This window comes from Canis lupus, chromosome 21, assembly GCF_011100685.1.
Source record: "Canis lupus familiaris isolate Mischka breed German Shepherd chromosome 21, alternate assembly UU_Cfam_GSD_1.0, whole genome shotgun sequence".
NCBI classification, from domain to species: Eukaryota; Metazoa; Chordata; class Mammalia; order Carnivora; family Canidae; genus Canis; species Canis lupus.
The window spans coordinates 28,703,765-28,723,105 of NC_049242.1; the positions used below are offsets into that span (position 1 = coordinate 28,703,765).

Genomic DNA, 19,341 nt, shown 5'->3' on the forward strand with positions numbered 1-19,341 from the left:
TCTGTCATTTGCTTACTGTATCACCTTGGACATATAATCAACCTGACTCTGTAAAATGGGAAAAATAGGCTACTATTAGGTTTCTACACACACAAAAAAGAGACCCATGTAGTGTCCTAGAGTTCTGACACAAAATGAAGGCTCAGCTATTATTTTTTCTTTAAATTGGCTTTTTGACTCTGTATTTTCTGTCTGGTGCTCCCACACCTGCTTCTTTAACCCTGCACGAGCCAAGTATTTCCCAAACCTTTCACTCACAGGCAGGAGTCAGCTATTCCTCCTTTAACCCATATGAAGAGAGTTGCTTTTCCCTTAACATACTCTAGCCTCAGTGCTCCAGGCTTGATGTCTTTAGCTATCTTCGAAAGTCTCCACACTCACTCACCACTCTCCTCTCCTCTCTCTCTCTGCCCACACATACTATCTTTTATCCACTGCTCAGGTAAACCCTAGTTTAATACTTTCAGGTACAGTCAAATCCAGCCTCCTCAAAACACCCAGCATCTTGTATCTGTTCCCCAGGCTTCATAAAAAAAATTGACACATTTCTCAGAATGAATAACCATGGTGCATAGCCATGAGAAAGAGAGCATGGGAAGAAGGCTCTTCTCAATAATAATACCAAAGCTTCAGAAGTGAAGAATAATTTACCCCTTGCAAAGCACTTCCCCATTGGCGATTTCATTCCCTTCTCACATCCTGTGTCAAGAGCGTCACTGGGCAACATAGAAATTGATAGATAACGAAATCAAAGTCCAGGATGAAAGGACTTCCCTGATATAATTATTGTTACAAAGTACAATACAAAGCACAGCTGGAACATCAATCAAATTCTTCTGAGGATTAAAGTCCAGTAATCTCATAGACCTTTTTTCATGGCAAAAAGGTGTTCTATGACTCATATATTAAATTCACAGAAAGATGTCCTTTTCAAAGCATGGGAGATATTTAGTCCATATCAACCAAATAAAAGATGGTCTTCATTGTCTCTCCATGATGCCACAAGGCAAGCTTTCTTTACTCCCAGACTTTGGCTGCCACAAGAGGGAATATCTGAAATTCTAATGTCACAGAGCCTTCTCAGTTTTGTTAAATATCATCAGATTCCATAACTTTTAATATCCTCCTTGATCTTGCCTACATAAGCAATATCTATGTCTGTATCTCCAAATAGGTGATATACTGACAGTAATTTATGCTGTTAACAAATAGTGCTCTCAAGTACTTATCATAAAATCGTTTTTTTTGCTCATTTTTTTTATCAATACTGTGAAATTTTGAATTCATTGAGACACATGACATCAATAACTAAGGGATTATGATGCTAGGCAACATAGATTTTGAGGTCTATGTGTTTTGGAGATAGATACATATAATTAATTAACTTGTATCACTTTTGTAGCCTCTCAAAGGTCTCTAAAGCTTCATTTTTTGCAACTAGTATTAGTCATTCCCTCAAATCAATTAAGTCTATTTTATTGATTGATTTTTGTTTACTTATATATATATTTTTTTTTCTTTTGCCATCAGATGTTCATATTTGCACTTCCAACACTACCTGGAACTAATTTTCTACTATCTTTTAGGTTTCATACATTCTGGGGAAACTTTCCATCCACCCTCAATATCGCAAGTCAAGATAAGGAGCTCCATGAGAAACATGCTGTAAGTTCCAACACTATTCAAATATATGGATTTCTTCTTTCATTTTTGTCTTTATTTTCTTGATTATATAATTTATAAAGACATCAGCTAAGGCTATTCTCCTACATCGCTGTATCGCCAGTATGTTGTCCAATAACCCTGAATTATATGTAGAGTTCTTTATACATTCTATTCTCCCATTACTTAGGAATCTCAAAAGAATGACTAAATTATCATCCTTGCTATCACTGGAAGTCAAGACTGATAAACATCTTATGAACAGGTAGCACATTCAGGGGTAACTTCTACAGAACCAGAGCTTCTACTGCATCCCTGAAAGGAGTATTTTCCTCTTTGCAAGGCCTGCCATGTGGCTCAACACTACTGTTTCCCCATTTCTGCTTACTGGCTTCCCAGGCATGGAGAAGGCACACCACTGGATTTCCATCCCATTATTGGTGGTTTATGTCTCCATTATTCTTGGTAATGGCACCCTTCTCTTTCTTATCAAAGATGATCATAGCCTTCATGAGCCCATGTACTATTTTTTAGCTATGTTGGCAGCCACAGACCTTGGAGTGACTTTGACCACAATGCCCACAGTTCTGGGTGTCCTATGGTTAAATCACAGAGAGATTGGCCATCAGGTCTGTTTCTCTCAGGCCTATTTTATCCATACTCTTTCTATTGTGGAATCTGGTGTTTTGCTTGCCATGGCCTATGACCGTTTCATTGCCATCCGCAACCCCTTGAGATATACTTCCATCCTTACCAATACCAAGGTAATGAAGATTGGGATAGGGGTATTGACAAGGGCTGGTCTGTCAATTATGCCAATAATTATTCGCCTTCACTGGTTTCCCTACTGTCATTCCCATGTACTTTCTCATGCTTTTTGTCTACACCAAGATGTCATTAAGTTAGCCTGTGCTGACATCACCTTCAATCGACTCTATCCAGTTGTGGTTGTATTTGCAATGGTCTTGTTGGACTTTCTCATCATCTTTTTCTCCTACATTTTGATCCTCAAGACTGTCATGGGCATTGCTTCTGGAGAAGAAAGAGCCAAGGCCCTCAACACCTGTGTCTCTCACATCTGTTGTATCTTGGTCTTCTATGTCACTGTAGTTGGTCTGACATTTATTCATAGATTTGGAAAACATGCTCCTCATGTGGTCCACATCACAATGAGCTATATCTACTTCCTCTTCCCCCCTTTTATGAACCCTGTTATCTATAGCATTAAAACCAAGCAGATCCAGAGTGGTATAGTTCGTTTATTCTCTCTGCCTAATTCTAGAGCATAACTTTGACCCATTGCTCTCCAAGAAATAACTCAGGGAACCTGGGGAAACTGACAGCTTTATCAGTAGGAGTAGCTAGAGAAAGACATGTCAGTCGAAATCTACCTCTCTCTGATATTTAGAACATCATATTACACAGCATATTTATTGCTGGATTGTGCATGGCATTATATATCATAATATATATATATACACATATATATACACACACACACATATATAAATATAACACTAAGCATATATCTCAAGTGTCCAACTGAGACACTTGAGATACTCTTTTTTTAGGTCACTCACCCTATTTGGTGAGCCTAAAGCACCTAATATATGATTCTTCGATCTACAGTTTGGGTCTCTGACTGTTTGAGTAAAAGCCTGTTGTTTCTTCATTTGTTCTACATGTCCTGGCTCTGACGTACCTAGCAATGACACTCTAAATCTCAAACATTCATTTTTTTTTTTTTTGCTAATATGGAAATAGTATAACTGCCATTTCTGTAAAATTGCACTAAGTGAAAAAAAATGATCCTTATTCTATCATCAGCTCAATATGACAACTCTACAGAAAGTGTGTCTAAGTCTACAAAGTTAAATGTTTGATAAACATTTATTAAATATTATTTTAATACATTATATGTAAATATGTAAATATATGTAAAACGTATAATAACAGTGATATAACTCCTAAATCTTAATGTCTTAATGAGTTAGTCCTAGATACAGGGAATCAGAGATATGTATTTTCAAATAGTGAAGTGGCATTAAAGTTCCAGCTTGGCAGTACACCCCAGATAAGGCTAGATGGGGGTTCCTGGGATGTGAAAAATACCAGCTGACAAAGAGTTGGTCATATGTGTGAGTGGAGAGAAAGGGAGAGGATAGAGACAATGGTTGTGACTAGAAGAAAAAAATGACATTTTTCTGGCTCGAAATAGCTATCAAAGTTGATTTTGTTCATTTTCTAGACATACAGAGGAGTTCACATAAAGTCCTATGACCAATTAAAGAGCAGTACACATGACCCAGGTTACAGGTTTTAATGTGAATCAGAGAAGATATTTTTATGAACAGAAGATCCAGTGTGAAATGCTAGGATTACACAAGGGGCCACCCAGTGACTAGTCACTTTCCTTCATATAGATGGAGCTTGTTTCTGGGCTCTGTCATGATGGCATTCAAAATGGTTTCTGACTCCTGCACCTAGTCTTGTTCATAAGAAAGTGAGAATTTCCCAGAACTCTTTGAGATTAATGAGTACTATGGAGAAACAAACATGAAACTAGACCTTTAGAGCAACTTCCAGGCTTATAAATAACCCTTAGCAGATGAGCTCACTGGACTATTGTTTATTTGTTTATTCATTCGTTTATTTTATTCAAGTCAGCTGTGTATCTATCTGCATGACATTTGTCTATCTCCTTTTGTAGTTTCTAGACAATGTGCTCCAGGAGGATGATGAGTCTTACCTTCTACTGTATTACAGAAACTACCATATGGGTAATCTTTAATAAAATACAAATTTTTGATCAAAATGAATAAAACTTAAAAAGTGACCAGTGTCTCTGTGTGTCTCTTGGTCCTTCTGATTATGTTTCTGAATCTACATGTCCTCTGAATGTCTCTATTATTGTGTCCTGTAATACCTTCAAATATTTGGGCATCCTAAATTGAATTTTCATGTAACACCCTCAAAAATATAAACTCCTAACTCTTTATTTCAGAATGCATCCTTTCCTTGTGCTCTTGGGAATCAATTCAGAGGGATTTAACTCCATCAAAGGAAATCTTTCTTAACTTTCTCTCTAGACCCAGTGATCCTGGGACCTGCCATTGTAGATGAATATAAAGGACATTAGGATAACAATATATTTTAGAAGGTCTTCAAATGGGTGCATTTGACACCTCCAAAATTTCTCTTTTCTCTTTCTCTCCTTCCCTACCTTGCAGAGATGGTATGGAAAGGTCAGAGAAAGAGCTCTTAAGAAATAAAGGACTGGGAAGTTAGATGGAGATGAGTCCTCTGAAACAGAGCTCTGAGATTACAGTGGTCTCAGCTGAACACTTGGGTCAAGGGAGTTAGGGTGGGGAAACTTTCCTGATAGACCAATTTAATGCCTTGTTCTGATCCTTATATCCACATATGCTTCAATGTAAAGGCAAAGTCCTGGGAGTTCTCAAAAAAAAAAGGGGGGGGGGAGCAAAAGTCCACCCTCCCTAACTTTTCTTTCCTATCAATATCTGATGCTTAAAATTAATCACCTTCCTGGTGGCAAGACTAATGCCCAAACCAAGATATAGCTCTAGACCTTGGGGCATCACTGTTCCAAAGCTCCAAATTCCCAAGGCTGGGAGAACAAAGGAGGGAGGAGGCAGAAAAGGGCCTTGGGGAGGACCTTCTGAAACAAATGCTACTTGAAGCTTGGCTTCTGGATACAACCAAAAGAGATGGTGTAGAAACCAAGACCTTGGCCAGAGTCAGGTTTCCAGGGTCACATCTATGGCACCGATGAACAAAAGACTCATGAACAGGTCAGTAAGAAACTCCAATGTATCATGTCCTAGAAGGCTTAGTATAGATTACAGGATATGGCAGGACAGGATAGAGTATAGAGAGTTGGTTTAATGAAACTTATGGAGAAAGGCAGCAATATGTCAGTCAAGAGGTGATGAGGCATAGGAATATGCTAAGGAACCCACCCTCAAAAAAAAAAAAAAAAAGCTGGACTCCCAAACAATCTTTTCTTGCAGATTTTTGGAATAAGGAAAAGCCAAAATATGCCTTTCCCTTCCTTACTAGGCAGATATATTTTGGAAGAAAAAAGCAGAACATTTGTGGTAATAGAGGCAGATAGCTCTAGAATGATTCAGAGGTTTGGGATGGATTAGCTATTTTTGTGCTCTCCAGCTGTTTGTACCAACTTTCTCTTAAACCCTGTGTGTGCCACCAAGTATTTATTCCCACAGAGCTTAAATCAGGTTGAGGAGGGGAGGCACTATAATGATCAAGGATATAGACTAAGAGAAAGAAAAACTTGCCAAGGAAGCCAGTCTCAGATCAAAGCAGAGGCAGACATTACACACTCTGCTTTAAATTGCTTCATATTCCCAGAAGAGAGCCTCTTATCTGTTAGGAAATAAGTGTACATATTCTGTAACTAAAGGCAAAGTAGATCTTCTTTGTTCACTCTCTTCCATATTGAGGTATAGACACTGTAGATTTTGAGGATCTTAAACTCCCACAGATAGGGAGTAATAGTGAATCTGGTGATGGGGTGGTATGGGTAGGGGAACGTGGTCACCATTTTAACCAGCAAGGGATGCTACCCAAGGAAAGAAAGCTGGATGCTTTGAGTAGAAAGGCATTCACAGCCAGTATTCACTGGTAAGAAAGTCAGGAATTTATTGCATCTATAGGTAAGATGATCAGTTTGTGGCTTTGGAAATGTATACACCTCAGCAAATGTAGAGGTGTATAGTGAGTATTTGATGATTACATTACATCTACTGGATGCCATGTATCAGAACAGGTAGCATAATATAAATCATCTAATCAGTCAGCAGAGATGATGCTGGGAATGCAGAAGATAAGAATAAAGGGTACAAGGCAGACAGGAATATGGGGAACAAAGGCTGGAAACAAAAGAGAGAAGGATCCCAAGGAAAGGCAAATGTAAAATGTGTTACTTGAATGTTTGGGTGGTGTTCCTCCATGAGAACACACAGAAGAAAAGAGAGAACCAGAGTGTCTTCTTGAAGCCTCTAAGTTTCTGGAATAGAATGATTAGATTGGGAAAACAGTTTTTCATCAATACAAGATCTTAAGGACTCCCCAGGAATGAACACCTCTGTGAGTTGATGGATATATTTTTTTAAGGTGATAAGGTTGTAGAGTTGTAGAATTATAAGTCTTTGCAGTGTTAAATCATGATTAAAGAAGACCATTTAGTTGACACAAATATATTTTTTAAAATATTTTATTTATTTATTTGAGAGGAAGAGTGTGATAGCATGAACAGGGGGAGAGGCAGAAGGAGAGGAAGAGAGAGAAACAGACTCCCCACTAGGAGCAGGGAACCTGATGTGGGGCTAAATCCCAGAGCACTGAGCCATGACCTGAGCCAAAGTGAGACGCTTAACTGACTGAGCCACACAGGCACCCCAATGCAAACAAATATATTTAACACTTCATGAAGCGGACATGCAGTTTTGGAGAACTGCAATATGGGGTGCAAGCCAGAAAGTTTTTACAGGATAAAGAATAAAGAACAAAGAATAAGGAAGAGACAATAGAAACACCTTATTGTCTGAAGCCACATAGTCAATCTTGTCTGGGTGAGAAGGCCCAGAGTTGACTTTGTTTTGGGGGTTTGGCTGATGGATGGATATACTGTGTTTCTGGTCAAGTGGAACATTGACAGGGACATGAAAGTTGTGTAAGTTTCAGTTTGCTAATGTGGCACCCTGGGTAGAAGCAGTTCCATCTCAGGCCTAGAAAGTTTATTTCAACATCATCAAACTGTATCATTGAATATACGATCCTAATTATCAATTAACTGTTCGTCCAACCCCTGGACCTCTCAAGACACACACACACACATCAGTAACAGCCAGCTCCACAAAGGATGCTCATTACTTTGCTAGAGTCAAGCACAGGTTCTCAGTCTTTGAGTGTGAACATGGAAAAGGACACGTTAAGGCTTATTTTTTTCACAGATACTACTAAGAGATCACCATTTCTGAAATTACCCTTGTCTAATGTGATACAGGAAGAGAACAACTCTGCTGCTTCCTGGCATCTGGACCTTGTGGGGGCCTCTTTATCATGTTCAGTAACAGTTATCAAAAAATAGGGTAATTAAGATGTTTCTGGGCATTCTATTTAAAAATAGGGCACACTGGCACATCCCACCATGTCTATTGTAAAATAGGAAGCAGTTATGCTCTCTAACTCTGTCTCTCCCTCCCTATTTGGTTCCCATACTCCTCTGGATCTCAGCATGACCTAGGAAATAGCCTGGGTTAGACATGTGAGGATGGGCAACTCAGACCCATCCCTATCAAAACAGTTTCTTTTTTGGCTTTGGATTGTTTGTTTGTGGGGAGGGTGTTTGGTTTGTTTGTTTTTAGTTTTGGTTTGCACAATCTGCTTCTCTTTGCTCTACCAGGGAAAAGTTTGCCTCGCCCCCACCCCCGCATGAAGCCTAAGGCTGCAGGCTGCCATCAGGCTGGACTGCACTTACTAAAGTACTCCCCCCTTTTTCTCATTCCCCCTTTCTACCCTCCCCCAGACCCTAGATATGTCATCCTTTTTTTAATCTTAATAGTGTAATCTCAAATATTTTCTTTTTTTTCACATTTTATGTTTTATAAGGACAAGAATCAGCTCTATCTCATAAACTCACAATTAAATCCACCTTGCCTAGTACATTCCCTGGCACATATATTAAACAATGATTTGCAGTTGTTGATCTTTTTCTTTTTTCTTTTCTTTTCTTTTCTTTTCTTTTTTTTCTTTTCTTTTCTTTTCTTTCTTTCTTTCTTTCTTTCTTTCTTTCTTTCTTTCTTTCCTTTTTTTTTCTTTCTTTCTTTCTTTCTTTCTTTCTTTCTTTCTTTCTTTCTTTCTTTCTTTTTTCTCCTATCTCTAAGGCTTTCCTAAGAATGACCACTTTATTTCTCTGACGTCATCACAGTTTAGAAAAGAACTACAGGAAATAAAAAAAGTAGAAGCTACTAAAGGAGCATTTCTGAAGACCTATGGACCTGTGCATGGTCTTTCCTTAAGAGAAGACTTACTCTATGAAAATGCCTATTATGGAACTCAATACCAGTGCTACACCCTTTCTGCTGACTGGCTTCGTGGGCCTGGAAAAAGCACACCACTGGATCTCCATCCCATTATCTGTCGTCTATATCTCTATACTTCTTGGCAATGGCATTCTCCTATTTCTCATCAGGGTTGACCATAACCTCCATGAACCCATGTACTATTTCTTAGCCCTGCTGGCAACCACAGACCTAGGGATGACCCTAGTTACAATGCCTACTGTGCTGTGTGTGATGTGGATAAATCACAGGGAAGTCAGCCATGGCATCTGCTTTCTCCAAGCCTACTTCATCCACAGCCTCTCTATGATAGAGTCTGGAATTTTGCTTGCCATGGCCTATGATCGGTTTATTGCCATCCGCAACCCACTGAGATATACTTCCATTATCACCAACATCCAAGTGTTAAAGATTGGAGTGGGAGTTTTCATGAGGGGATTTGTTCTCATCTTGCCTCCAATATTGCCTCTCTACTGGTTTTCCTATTGCAGATCCCATGTCCTCTTTCATGCATTCTGTCTTCACCAGGATGTAATCAAATTAGCCTGTGCTGACATCACCTTCAATCGCCTGTATCCTGTTGTGGTGGTATTTTCTATGGTCCTAATGGACTGCTTGATAATATTTTGCTCCTATATTTTGATACTCCAGACTGTGATGAGCATTGCCTCTGAAGAAGAGAGGTCCAAGGCCCTCAACACTTGTGTCTCCCACATCTGCTGCATCTTGGTCTTCTATGTCACTGTTTTTGGTTTGACATTCATCCACCGATTTGGGAAGAATGTTCCCCATCTAGTACACATCATAATGAGCTACATCTACTTCCTTTTCCCCCCTTTCATGAACCCTATTATCTATAGTATTAAAACTAAGCAGATTCGCGGTAGTATACTCCAATTATTTTCTCTGTCCCCACCAAGAACATGACATTTACTTTCTCCTATCTGGAAAATGACTAAGAAGTTATAAACAGAATGATAACTTGACTGGCACAGATTTCTAAGAAACACGTTAAAATAAATGGGCAAATGTCAGAAAAAAAGTCTTACAGATACAGCTGCTTTTTTTCTGCCATCCCCCCCTTTCTTTTTCCTCATAAGGATGAAATGTAATAAGTCATAGTAAGGCACAAAACATAGTGCAAGGTTCTTAGAATGTACTCAATTGATATTCATTTTGTACTAAATGCATTAATTTTACTAATAACAGCTCTGATGTGATTCTGAATTCTGTGGCATGGTCCAACAAGTTTAACAGATTCCAGTCTTGGTTGTGTTTTCATGTGGACTGGACATCCTTGCAACCATTAACTTTTATCTGTTGTGTCCCTATGTGCACCCAGCTCCATTTTCTAGAACCTTGTCATCATTGAAACAGTCTTTCTGAGCTAATTTCCAAATGATGGCTATTGAGCACAGTATGCATGCAAGACAACTGTACATGTAATATATTAATGCTCAATTTTTACGTAGTGAAGTGAATTGAAATCAAGAAGTGAATCAATTCCTTGTCCAGAGGAAGGAGTTTGTTATGATGATCTTGATAAAAGGGTGCTAGTCAGAAACTATAAATAATCAGAGCCTGAAAGGAAATTAATTCAGATCAGAACTGGACACATTTGGAACTTGGTGTATATTTATCAGGTGTGTAGAACAGAGGTAACAAAGGGTAGATTATGTGTGTGTAATTATGGGGAAAGAAAGAAAAAGAAAGAGACACATGTGTTAGGGGCAGAAAAAAGCCTGGCCTGGAGAAAACGGTTTCAGGGCAGGCTGTAAGGATAAGTTTAATCCATATAGCAGGTGAGGAGGGATTCAGATAAGATCCCATTCTCAAAGGTGACAGTAAGGGTAGCTATAGATTTAATATAGAAAGAGGAAGGAATAAATTTACCAGAGTTCAACAGCCTTGTGGAGGCCACCCAGAGGAAGATTATTTCCCTAACGATTGATGAAATCAGGGCTAAATATAAATGAATTTCTGACCTCTTGCACCTTCCCTTGCCCTTAATCATCAAAGGAGAAGAACTTTACAGAATCATTGGAATTTTGGGTAATATGGAGGCAAGCCAAATATGCAAATGTGGGACCTTGGCAAATGCTCTGGTGCAGTTTACAAGCTATGTAATGTATCATGTATCTGTCATGCCCAAGGATTGGCACAACTTTCTGTTTAGAAGCACTTGTCACACTTAAAATTTCTTCTTTTGTGTCTCTCTCTCTGCTCCTCCCCTACTGGACTATGAAATCCACTGTGTACCAGCTTCAAGAATAATGCTTTGGTTGAGTGAAGCAGGAGTTTAAGAAAATGTTCTTTAAAATAATGAAAGGGACCATATGGGAAATGAGGGGAACTGATTGGGGAAAATTAGAGAGGAAGACAAACCATGAGAGACCCCAAACTCTGGGAAACAAACATAGGGTTGCAGAAGGGTAGGTGAATGGGAGGATAGCGTGACTGGATGATGGGCATTAAGGAGGACACATGATGATATGAGCACTGGGTGTTATACTATATGTTAAAAATTGAATTTAAATAAAACATTTTGAAAATGCAAAAAATAATTAAAAAGGAAAATGTTTATTAAATCAAATAATAAACTAAGAGTGGATGATGTTCCTGTGTCTATTTCTCCTAATTCTGCATTTTTATATAGAGTGTAGAGGTAGAGATGGAGATCAAAGTCTCTGACTTTGGGGTATTCCTCTAAGTTTTTGCCCAACACTGTGTGACAGGAGACTCCCCAAAGTGAATAACCAAAGTCTCCTATGTTTGAAGTCGGCCTGTTCCTTCCTGGGTATATATTCTGTGTACACTGAAGCCAACCTCATAGGACATCTTTGTCAACTTCCCTAAGTTTCCATTGGTGAATTTTCTTTTTAATGGAGTTATATGAAATGTTGATTTTTTTTTAGTGAATGATTTTCAATCATTGTGGTCTCCACATTTTCCTAAGAGCTGTAGGATAACCAAGGAGAGAAAGAGGAAAAAGAAAAAGATACAGAAGAGGAGTCTATGAGAGGGTTGCTCAAGCTTTGTCTGGTTCTTTGCCTCCTTACCATAGCAACCCATTCAATGTGGGATAAATAAAGGACTCTCAATAACACCAATTGTGTTTTTTTAGTAATGACCTTGAATTCCAGTGGTTATTTATTGCATCTGCCAAAGAACATTTCTTTTTTGTCTGGTAAGGAGTTCTGTAGACATTTAGATCACTAGGGCCAGGAACTAGGCCAGAACTGAAAATAATGTCTTTATTATATATCAACAGTCCATGGAGGTATCTAGGTAACTGAGGAACTGGTGGTCACTGAGCAACAGGTTCTGTGCCTTAAGAGGAGTGTTATCAGAGTAACATTGGTGTTTGCCAGCTATGGAAACCATGGGATTAGAGTGTATGGTGATGCCAAACACAAAACTGTGCCAGCTGGTTCCAGCTCAGCAATAAGTTTTCAACATTATCTTACCCCTCCTCAGAGGATAAAGAAGGGTAAGATCAAGCACGTGGTAGAAAATACTGTGAAGAGAGGCATTTAGATAAAGAGAGAATAACAACTCAATATTCTGCTCTGCTTGTCAGCAACCATCTTCTCCTTTATACGCAGCAATGGATATGGTTTTAGTATCTCCAAAGAAGTCCTTCCATAAAGCATACTCATACGTTAAAACATAAGTGAGTTACAGGTCACCTTGTGGCCTGACAGGGCTCTGGCTGTGACTGACTAGCTTCACACCATTCCAAGCACATTAAGGCCCTAGTGAGGCTTAGCACTACAGTAAAATGTGCTCAATTGTATTCAACATAAACTGATACATTTACATTATACGGTAATGGTTTTTAAAATCTTTAGATATAACCTTTGAGGTCAAAGATTATGGTCCAGATGTAACCTCCACTTCAATTGACATTCTCTATAATGTCTTAGATGTTCAGTATCTACTGGCTTGAAGGCAGGATAAAGTTTATGTCCCTAACCATTCTTGGAGGACCTCTGTCTGCTTCTCTGGGGATGTGAGTCTGAATGTGGCCAGAGTGGGGGCCAGCCTCACCACCAGCACTGGGAACCACAGGCTTTGAAACACTGCCAAATGCCAGTTAGAGGAGGACTTAGCAACTGTTGAGCACCCATGGAGAAGGCAGGCAATCAGCTGTGTGCAGGACAGTTGTGTTGCAAGGGCACATGGGGGACATGCATTGCTTATCCGGATTTGTCCTGGGGACTAAGTGGCTTAGAGGTGAGCCTCAGTGGGCAAGATGAGAAAAAGTAAGCAGAGAAGACAGAACAAGCCTCAGGGGGAGGCTTCGTCAGTGGAATAGATGGGAAGATAAGGTCAGTGAAATAGATGGGAAGGAAAATGAGTGAAGGAAGGGGAGAAAACAAATGAGAGAGGGCCAGGGAGACAGGAATGAGAGTCAGAAAGGAAACCCAAGGGGAAGTCTCTTTGTGGGCAGGATGTTAAAGAGGGAAAGGAAGTCAGGGTGTTCCCCTGGGACCCAAGTTCAAGAAAATCATTCTTCATTCTTCATCAGTGACTAACCCCTCCCCCTCCCCAAGCAAGAGTCCCCATACATGCAACACTGAGAGGGCTGAGGTGGGGTACTATCTGAGCCATGAGACAACAGGCTCATATGTTCAGCCCCTCCCTAGACTTGGAATCTTATCTCACAGGCACAAGCCTTCTGCTCTCCAACCATTCCCCTCTCAACATTGCAACTACTGCCACCTGCCCCCTTAGTGAATGAACCAGGAGACAGCCTCTAGAAAGGGGGCAGAGGACTGTCCCTCAGGTCTTGTTATGGTTCAGATGGAAAAGAAGCTCTACCATACATACTTAAACCCTGAGTTTTTGTTATTTTTTTAAATTTTATTTATTTATTTATTTATTTATTTATTTATTTATTTGAGATACAGAGAGAGAGGCAGAGACCTAGGCAAAGGGAAAAGCAGGTTCCCCATGGAGAGCCTGATGTGGGACTTAATCCCAGGACCCTAGGATCATGCCCTGAGCTGAAGGCAGATGCTCAACAACTGAGCCACACAGGTGTACCAAGTTTTTGTTATTTCATTATTAAACTAGAAAAAAAAAAAAAAACAAAAAACAAAAAACCTCTACGGATTTTGAAGTTAAAATGGAAAACTAGTATTTCTGATGTGCTGGTAAATGAGGATAGAGACAGTGGCACAATACATACATTTAAATGTATTCTTTTATGCAAATGTTCTGCTTTCATGATAAAGATCAGTCACTTCTCAGTCACTCAGCAGTTAGAAAGCAGTCAGAGATTTCTCGAAGTTTACTTCACCAAGGCAAACTGCCCTTCTTCCGATTATACTTCACAATAAACCCAAACTTCACTCGGCCTGTTGCCCCCAGAGAAGCCCCCAGTTCACTCACAGCTCCTGTGACCCTCCAGAGGGAGGCTTAGAATTTGCGTCAGTACATAAATTGAATGTCCAGAATAGTGGATAAAGCATTACAATGATGACAAATTTATTAAAAATTACAGATACTGAGAAAGTTCTTGGCTTTCAAGTCAGATCCTATTTACTTTTTCTAACACATTCAATGGCAAGAATTTGTTCTTAGCTGAGTTGTTTCCTTTAGGGACCAGGACCAATCACATAATTCTTTTATGAAAACAACAAGGCCAGAAAAAAATGTAGATAACTCATTCCAATTTACCAAAAGTCTAGAAGGAACATTGACTATACTGTCACTTCCTAAATGATGTGATCTAGGAAGATGGGATTGAATTATAGAGTCTTTTTTTTTCTTAAAGATTTGTATTTATTCATAAGAGACAGAAAGACAGAGACAGAGAGAGAGGAAGAGACATAAGCAGAGGGAGAAGCAGGCTCCATGTAAGGAGCCCAGTGTGGGTTGGGACTTGATCCCAGGTCCCCAGGATCATGGCCTGGGCTGAATGAAGGTGGTGCTAAGCCGCTGAGCCACCCAGGCTGCCCTATAAAGAGTCTTTTTACCCAGAGAGGGCAAAAAATTATAAAGCAGGAAGCCGTGAAAAACATGTCTGACAGAAGACCCATGGTTACAATCAGGGAAGCCACGACCTCATGTTATCTGATAGATAAAAATGGTATTGGCTAAATAAGATCAAGAGTCAAAAAATTAAGTAAGTTAAATGCAAGCAAAAAGAAGTTAATTTCTCAACAAAAGATTCATGGCAGCCATACTCTCAGTTTTAAAGGTGGGGGGGTGGGGAGAAACCACTTTATTGATATTATAAAAATCTAATAGAAAAAGAAAGAAGAAAAGGGAAATCCGTGCATACATGAGGGCAATTGTAAGCAGTAAAGGAGAATAGGACAGAGTTATATCAGACTGGGTACTTACAACATCCAACCTTATTAGCTGGGGATGGTGGGTGGAGACAGCCAAGCTGGAGTCCCAGTTGAGAGGCCTGGGCAGGGCATCCTCCTCTCAGGTGAGACTTCCAACTGACCATTCCCATGAAGGCTGTATTTATAGGGCATATGACAGAGTCAGAAGTTAAACATTTGTTTGCCTACGTGCAATTTTGAATGAGCTGCATTTCTATGTTATCATGTCTTCACATTTTTAAGGAGCCTAGGCCCTATGTGCTTGACCCTTCCCAGATTCCATTCTTGGGGGCCAGCCCAGCCTGGAGCCAGAGGGGATATAAGGCAAGATTTACAGCTTTTGGTGTCCAGACCAGAAAGGCCAATTCTCCCCTGGAGGTCAGATAATGTCAACAAACCAGGCTCCTAAAGTCACTTATGTAGCATAAGTCTCACAAATAACATTTTTAGCCTGCCTGCAAACTTGCAGGTCAGGGTGGTCCTTTGTACAGGACAAATCACAGACATTTCTATCCATATGATACAGTTGAGAATTACAGTTTGGAGGAACTCGGTATGCAAAAATCTCCTGTAAATGGAACAGCTACATGATGGGTAGATGGTTCAGCTTAGTTTAAATTACCAATTCAGGGAGCACAATAATGTATTTAACACCCATTCCTGCTTTGTGATTCATATATGACTGGATACCCAAACCATAACTTTTCAAGTTTCCTAAGTTCTTTCTTTAAGGAATAGTACCCACAACCCATTTCTCCATGCTCTATTGCAATTGTCTATGAGAAAAGAGGTGAAAAATGCCTCGACGGATCTGTTTTGTTTTAACACTATAGATAATGGGGTTCATCACGGGAGGCGCTAATAGATAGATGCTGGCCATGATGACATGACAATTGGAGGGGCATGCTTGGCAAAGCGGTGAGTCATGGACAATCCCACCATGGGCACATAGAGGACCAAAACAGCCAGAATATGGGATAGACAGTTATTGAGTGCCCGAAGCCTTTCAACCTGGGAGCTGATTCTCAAGACACTTCTCAGGATGAGTACATAGGAAAGCACAATGAGCAGGGGGTCCAGTGTAATAATGACCAGAGCTAGAACAAATCCATACCAGTTATTGACAGTGGTGTCAGCACACACCCGGCAAATCATGTCTTGATGGAGGCAGTAGGAGTGGGAAAGCTGGTGGGAGCCACAAAAGGGCAATCGTTTCAGCAGGAGCAATGGGGGAGGAACAGCCAGAACACAGTGGCAAATGATGGCCACCCCTATTCTTCTGATTACTTGGTTGGTGAGGATGGAGACATAATGCAGGGGACGGCAGAAGGCCACATAGCGATCAAAGGACATGGCCAGCAACACAGAAGATTCTATAAAGGAGAATCCATGGAGGAAGAAGAACTGGGCAAAACAAGCCTCAAAGCTAATTTCTGAGGCCCCAAACCAGAGGACTCCCATGACTGTAGGCAAAGTGGTGAGGGTGAGCCCCAGAGCTGTTACAGCCAACATAGAGAGGAACAAGTACATGGGCTCATGTAGGGAGGGCTCTGTCCTGATGACCGCCAGGATGGTGGTATTGCCCATGATGGAGACAGTGTAGAGACAACAAAAGGGGATGGAAATCCAGTTATGGAAAACCTCAAAGCCAGGGATGCCATTAAGGATGAAGCAAAAGGGGACTTGAGTGGAGTTAGTAACTAAAAACGTGACTGGAGGAGGCAGCCTCAAGACTAGAGTTCTTTGTCAAATCTGTGAAAAGTAGACAACATAAGAATTTGAGTAAATATTCTCTGACTACTGGAAATCACTCTGATAGATCATCAAGTAAGACCTGTGGGAAGGGAATTGGCTGGGAAATGAGTTTACAAATGTTTTATCAGTTTTGCTTGTTTTAGGTCCTAGCTTGTCATCTCTTGTCAACGAGTGATGAGAGCATGAAGATCTCATTGGTTTTAACCTACAGGCTTCTTTGTGCAGAAAGCAGTTATGCCTTTGCAGCAGGAAGGTATAGAGGGGCTTTATGGCTGTTGGAAAGTATGGCTATGGAGAAGAGATTACTATAGGACATCCTTGGATGCCATGAGGCTAGAAGAAAATGATGAGGCTAAGACTAGTAAATGTGCAAAGCAATTCCAATATGCCAGTTGACTCTTTTGAGCCAGGCAAACCATAAAGAGAGAAACAAACAGAGGTAAAGGAGTAGGAAAAGATAATGCCTGACTTCAGAATCTAGGAGCCCTAAGAAGAAAATTTTAGAAGCCAGACAGGTACAGGGACTTTATTGGAAAGGACCCTACCTGAGCTAAATGGGTAAAACTGGTGCTCAGATATCTGTCATAAGAACCTGTATTAAAAAGCTAGCCTAGGAGTGCCTAGGTGGTTCAGTCGGTTAAACATCCAACTTTTGATTTTGATTCAGAACAGGATCTCTGGTTCCATGCTTAGCAGGGAGTTTGCCTTAGATTCTCTCTTCCTCTCTCTCTTCTTCTGTCCCTTCTCACTCCCCTCAAAAATAAATAAATCTTCTTAAAAAAATAAAAGAGGGGGGAATCCCTGGGTGGCTCAGTGGTTTAGCCCTTGCCTTCGGCCCAGGGTGTGATCCTGGTTAGGCTCCCTGCATGGAGCCTGCTTCTCCCTCTGCCTCTCTTTCTCTCTGTGTCTCTCATGAATAAATAAATAAAATCTTTAAAAAAAATAAAATGAAAAAATAAAAAGAAAAAAAAGAAAAGAATAAAAAATAAATAAAAGACTAGCCTAGGATGCACTTTCTGGGAAAGACTGCAACAATAGGTAGGAGTATCTCTGTGGGAACAGCCTCAGAAGGCTGGACTAAGAAAAAATATCCTCTTGTTTCATAAAGCAATTGGATCCATAGGATCAGCCAGTAGTTTACTGTGAAACTGTGTAAGTTTATATTGATAGACGTGAAAGGGAGTAGAATCTGTCTCCCCCCAATATGCCTTTTGGTTTAAGGATTATCTTGAGTTGATTATTTCTAAGGAACAGTAGACATAGAACAATCAATCTCTGAAAGCAGAGTAGATGTTGCCTTTCAGATCCTTACACTGACCTCCAAGACATTTACATGTATAAGGGAGACCTGATGAGGAGAAGGAATAAATCTTTAGAAATTCTTATCAAAGAAGAAGGCACAGATGTAAATCTGCATAACAAACATTCCCTTGTTTACTGTGTTTTTCCTGGGAACCTCCCACTAGAAACTCTCCCTCCGACCCATCCAACCCCCCAACATCTTCCTTTGTCTTTATCTAAAGAAGGCATTTAAGGTGATGGTTTGGGCTATTTCAAGGAGTTACTCACTTTTCCAGGGTAAATTCCATACATACATTATTAAACTTTTGCTAATTTTTCACCTGATAATCTTTTACTATAGGGAGGCCTCAGCCAAAAACCTAGAAGGGTAAACAGAAAATTATTTTTCCTCTCTTACAGTTGTTTGGATAAACTATTTTATCTGTTTGTTTTTAACATTGCTATCTGATAAAGATTCCTTCCACTTTCTCTAAACTTGCTCTTGATAAACTCAAAATATATTGTTACTTCTGTCCTCCACAAGAAAATGGAATCCCCTTGTGACTGAGGGTGATCATAAGTGTTATCTCTCCCCATTATGTTGAGTAATCCTTTTTTTTTTTTTTTTGAAAGAAGCAATAATATTGCTTTTTCCTACCTAAGTGTTTGTGAATTAGGCTAATTTGGGTTCACATTCTAATTTGAATACACACTAATTGTGTGACTCTAGGCTGATGACTTAAACTTTCTTTGCCTCAATTTTACTTTCAGTATGTCAAGGATAAGAATCATGTTTGGAAAGCACTGAAGACACTTCCTGAGACATAGCAAAGCCTAAATAATTGTTAGCTATAAATACTAATTGTACTTATATTATCTCTACTATTAGAGTTACTGAGTTACTCTACTATTAGAGTTAGAGTAACTCTACTACTACTTATTAACTCTCTCATTATTATTCTTACATTATTATTATTATTATTATTATTATTACTATTATCTAAACTTTCAAAGATGCAGTTATTTTCATTATTTTCTCAATCTATCTTTTTTCCTAATCTGCAGGCATGGTGTCAGGATCTCTGGATAAGAAAATTAGATTGTTAGGAATGTGTTCTTAGCAACTTAAAAGTAGCTTGGGGACCCTCATGTTTGTTCTCAGAAATTTCAGCAAACCTGTATTACTTAAACCCTTA

The 19,341-nt window shown here is 39.7% G+C and overlaps 2 protein-coding genes and 1 pseudogene across 2 annotated transcripts; 2 read left to right on the forward strand and 1 right to left on the reverse strand.

Annotated features, from left to right (window-relative positions):
* The first annotated feature begins 2,012 nt into the window (after positions 1-2,012).
* Positions 2,013-2,951, forward strand: LOC485259 (olfactory receptor 51B6). The gene has a single exon (XM_038568164.1). The coding sequence runs from the start codon at positions 2,013-2,015 to the stop codon at positions 2,949-2,951; it is 939 nt and encodes a 312-aa protein (XP_038424092.1).
* Positions 2,952-8,741: 5,790 nt separating this feature from the next.
* On the forward strand, positions 8,742-9,695 carry OR51B9 (olfactory receptor family 51 subfamily B member 9). The gene is given in 1 exon segment (NM_001388931.1): positions 8,742-9,695. A coding segment is annotated over 1 exon segment (954 nt).
* Positions 15,812-16,910, reverse strand: OR51Q2P (olfactory receptor family 51 subfamily Q member 2, pseudogene; annotated as a pseudogene).